This window comes from Corvus brachyrhynchos, unplaced genomic scaffold, assembly GCF_000691975.1.
Source record: "Corvus brachyrhynchos isolate BGI_N302 unplaced genomic scaffold, ASM69197v1 scaffold4, whole genome shotgun sequence".
Lineage (NCBI taxonomy): Eukaryota > Metazoa > Chordata > Aves > Passeriformes > Corvidae > Corvus > Corvus brachyrhynchos.
This window is the reverse complement of record NW_008237878.1, coordinates 5,680,230-5,684,194: the sequence shown is the minus strand read 5'-3', so window position 1 is coordinate 5,684,194 and position 3,965 is coordinate 5,680,230. Positions and strand designations below refer to the sequence as shown.

General features: G+C 45.7%; 1 protein-coding gene across 1 annotated transcript; it reads right to left on the bottom strand.

Moving 5' to 3' along the window:
• Positions 1–2,403: 2,403 nt before the first annotated feature.
• Positions 2,404–3,254, bottom strand: DNAJB8 (DnaJ heat shock protein family (Hsp40) member B8). Its single transcript, XM_008632231.2, has one exon. It carries the CDS (start codon positions 3,111–3,113, stop codon positions 2,475–2,477), a length of 639 nt encoding a protein of 212 aa, XP_008630453.1. The 5' UTR covers positions 3,114–3,254; the 3' UTR covers positions 2,404–2,474.
• Positions 3,255–3,965: the final 711 nt, after the last annotated feature.

Sequence of the window (3,965 nt, the reverse complement as noted above, 5' to 3'; positions counted from 1 at the left end):
TGCTCTCTTACCACCAGACCTTTATGACTGTCCTGTCTTTTTTTTTAATCTCAGATATTTAGCTCACAGAAAGTGCTGCAGGGTGTTCTGTGGTCTGCAGTGCACAGAAAGAAATGGAAGAGGATCTGCAGGTCCTCCTGGACTCAACACTTTCTGGGTGAGCTGGGTCTCTTCCCAGTCTGTGTTCCCATATTTGTCCCAGCAGGTTTGGATATGTGCAGCTGCCAGAGCTGCCCCAGGAGCTCTCTGCTACTGCAAGCAGCAAGAGATGCTCTGACCCAGGGATGGAAAAAGGAAGAATTTGCTCTTAGGTGCTGCTTTAGATACCAGCACAGGAGAGGGAGCTGCTGACCCAAGGCAAGACAGGTCTAAGAGGTATGTAGACTTGCATACCTTTGTCTCAGATCAAGAAATATTGATGTACATAAATAAATATTCCATTAGGGACAAGACTGAAGCAAATTTTTAGCCCTAGGAAGCTGAAAATGTTGGAGAGCTGAGAATTCAACTCTGGTCCAGATTTCCAAACATGTTATTTTGATCAAAGACCATTTCAGTTTCCGATCCAAAATGTGCAGTTTGATATTTATTGTTGTTGTTGTTGTTTGGGGTTTTTTTGTTTGTTTTGGTTTTTTTTACCTTGGACTTCCTCTGAGACAGCATTACATAAATTCAAGAAGCCGTGTCACATGAACATGATGTCCACAGGAGAGGTATCAGTAGAAATATTGACTCATGTTTGCTCTGACCAAAATAATCTTGCTGTATCAAGCTCCTTAAATATTTGCAGTTCTCAGAGTCCCAGTGCCTGCAGGACTGCTAGTGGCTCCCAAACTGTGGGGGAGCAGCAGACACGGTTTGTCCCCGCATGGAGGTTTTCCCTGCTCCCATTGCCACTGGCCTCCCACCATGTACCCAGCTTGCAGTTAAGCTTTCACTTGCTGCTCAGTGCTGTCGTCTTCTCACTGGGAGAGGGGCTTAACAGCCCTTAACATAACAAATACAGTTTTTGTCTGTTTTTCCAAGCTGGACATGTCATCAATTGCTAAGGACAGCAATTTAAGCTACATTTGTCTTTACAAGAGAAAACGGCTTTGAATAAGGGGTGGCAGCATTCTGTCTAATTTAACTTATTGGTTAGTTCTCCAAGCCCTGTACTAGCAACACTACCTCACAGTCTCTTTCAAAGCAAAGGAGTCTGTTACTCCCATTTTACAGCAGAGGAAACAGATGCAAAGACCTGCCCAAACACAGGCAGCAATTGCAATCTGGATTAGAGTGAAAATGTCCCTGAAAACTACTTCCAGTCTCCAGGGAGACATCACTGGGCAGGGAAAGCTGGGAAACTCAAGGGGATGCAGCGTGGGACTGAAAATAAGAGGTGTGTAAGATTTTAAATGCTTAAGGTGACCTGGCCAAGCAAGAAACAAGGCTCAGCAGTTCGTGCCAGCCCAGGGGAGGGTGGAAACGTGGGGAGCATGTTCCATAGCTCAGTGGAGGATGAGAGCAGTGTGCTGGCAGGCCATGCAAGAAATGCATTGTGAACTGGCTCTTGCAGCTGTGAGCAAGACAATAAGGATGGTAAAGCACCATCTAAGTCCCCACATCCAGCTTTGCACAAAGAGGGAGCTAAACTCAGCCCCCTGGAATCTGTTGGCTCAAGGCTTGAATTTAGCTCTTTGTGTTTGAATGACTCCAAGCAGAGAGGGAATATAGATTGTTCCAGTCCGAGAGCCAAATTCTCACCTTTTCCCTGCTCACTTTCAACCCCCGAACTATGCAAGACTTCCATCAGGACCTCTGGTCATAATTTGCAGGGCATTCTCAAAAAATCCCCAGTTTTCTTTTACAGTCTGAGGAATGACATTTTCTTCCTTCTTTTGTTCTTTTCTATGCCATTCTCTCTCCTCTAGGCTCTCCATGTCCCACTGACCCCTGCCTATCTTCTTGCCAGTATATAAAAACCTTTTTTCTGTGGATATGCATCTTCTCATACACCAAAAGTAGGTAGGATCTTCTTCCCCTAGTGTCAGGGTTGTGTATGAGGGTCACACAAGATTTTATTCATCCAGCTGGTAGACTTTAACACTGGCATCTCAAGGAGTGGGAAGGGAACCTATAGCCTTGTTACAGGGCTCTCTTACCTGTCCATGAACCAGCCTGTCTCCTATTGCTGTATTAATCCGCTTGGTCTCTTTGGCAAACCAGCAAGGTGGCTTTCACATGTATCTGTGATACGTACTTACTGAACAATCACTATCTCTCCCCTCATTAAGGCTTTGTGGAGTCACACTCTTTAGTTTAGCATAACAATATCTTTACCTGCAAAATATTTTGTTCCCAGCCATTGAGAAGTCTGCAACATCTGTTGTGTCATGAACTCAGCATTTATTAATACTGCTTGTAGTTGATCCCATCAGTTGAGCTATGAGAGCACATCCCACAGCTTGCACTTAATGCTTGTGCTGGTGACATTAAGAATTCAGGTAGTCTCTCCCGTTGATTATCACAGACTTCAGTTTGCCATCTTCTTCCACTTCTTTTGTCTCCTGCCCATCTTCAATGATTTTCCGGGTGGTGATGGTCTTGCCATTGACCTCTTCAGTAGTGGTTATCACTGTTCTGACACCATATGGCCCAGCTGTGTTTTCAGTAAAGGAGGTGGTGGGGTGACCACTGGAACAGAACGAATTCCAATGCACAAACGGCTCCCTGGACCTTCCTCCTCTTCCACTTGTGCTCTGCTGGTTTTCACCATTGATTCTGATGTCAAAAGGGTTCAAGAAAATACATGTAAATGGATACATCCTTTCAAAGACCTCTTCTTGATGGGGGAATCCATGATAGGAACCAAAGAAGCTGTTATAACCCGCTGCAGCTCTTTCTCTGTGGACTCTGCTCTCCTCAACAGACTTGTCGTAGAGTGATCGCTTCTGAGGGTCAGACAAAATCTCGTATGCTTCAACAATTTCTTTGAATTTCTTCTCAGCTTCCTCCTTGTTTCTGGGATTCTTATCAGGATGCCATTTTAGTGCCAGTTTGTGGTAGGATTTCTTAATATCATCCTGTGAGGCATCTTCTTGCAGTTCAAGGATCTTATAGTAATCCACCATCTCAGAGGAACGCTGGGGTTGTTTGGAAGATGCCTGGTTACCTCTTTCCTACCAAGGTTGATCAGCATGCAGAGACTCCTGGACACCCAATGGCACTGCACTCCTCAGGGGTGGGGAGCTGCTCAGTCCACCCCATGAGCTGCTCTGTCCTGTTGCAGTGCGAGGCCACTGAGAGCTGCTTGACCATAGAAATTCTTTTCAAACCTGTATCTCACAAACCATAAGATTGTGACCTCAGAGGGGGTTCAGCCAACCCCGGCTCAGTTGTCCTGACCACATTCTAGGGCAGAGTTGGTTGTCAATGGCCTTCTGTTTTTAAATGTAGATCACGCCTGTGGTGGTGTAGTTGCTGGATGTAACTGTGCTGACACAGCTGTGATGTAGGACTGCCACAGAATCATAACATGGTTTGGGTGGGAAGTGACCTTTTTTAAAGGTCATCTAATCCCCACCCCCTGCCATGAGCAGGGACTCCTTTCACTAGATCTGGTTGCTTAATGCCCCAACCAAACTGGCCTTGAACACTTCCAGGGATGGGGCATCCACAGCTTCCCTGGGACAGGTCTTTCACTGTTTTACCACCCTTATCACTGCCAGATTACTTTTTTGCCTGAACCTGCCCTACAGTGGGGTTCTCAGATACTCAGTGTTGATTGGTGTGCAATCCAGGGAAGTGTGGTGTAGTCAGGTCATACTATCCCATGGGACATAATTCCCTATGGCAGTGGCTATAGGGAAGCTGCAGTTTGGCTACTCACAATTTTGAACGAGTGTTGATTTTATAAATCAGAGAAAGCCCAGGGAAAGGCCACAAAATGTGACTAAGGGATTGGAAAATACGCTCTGGAGTGA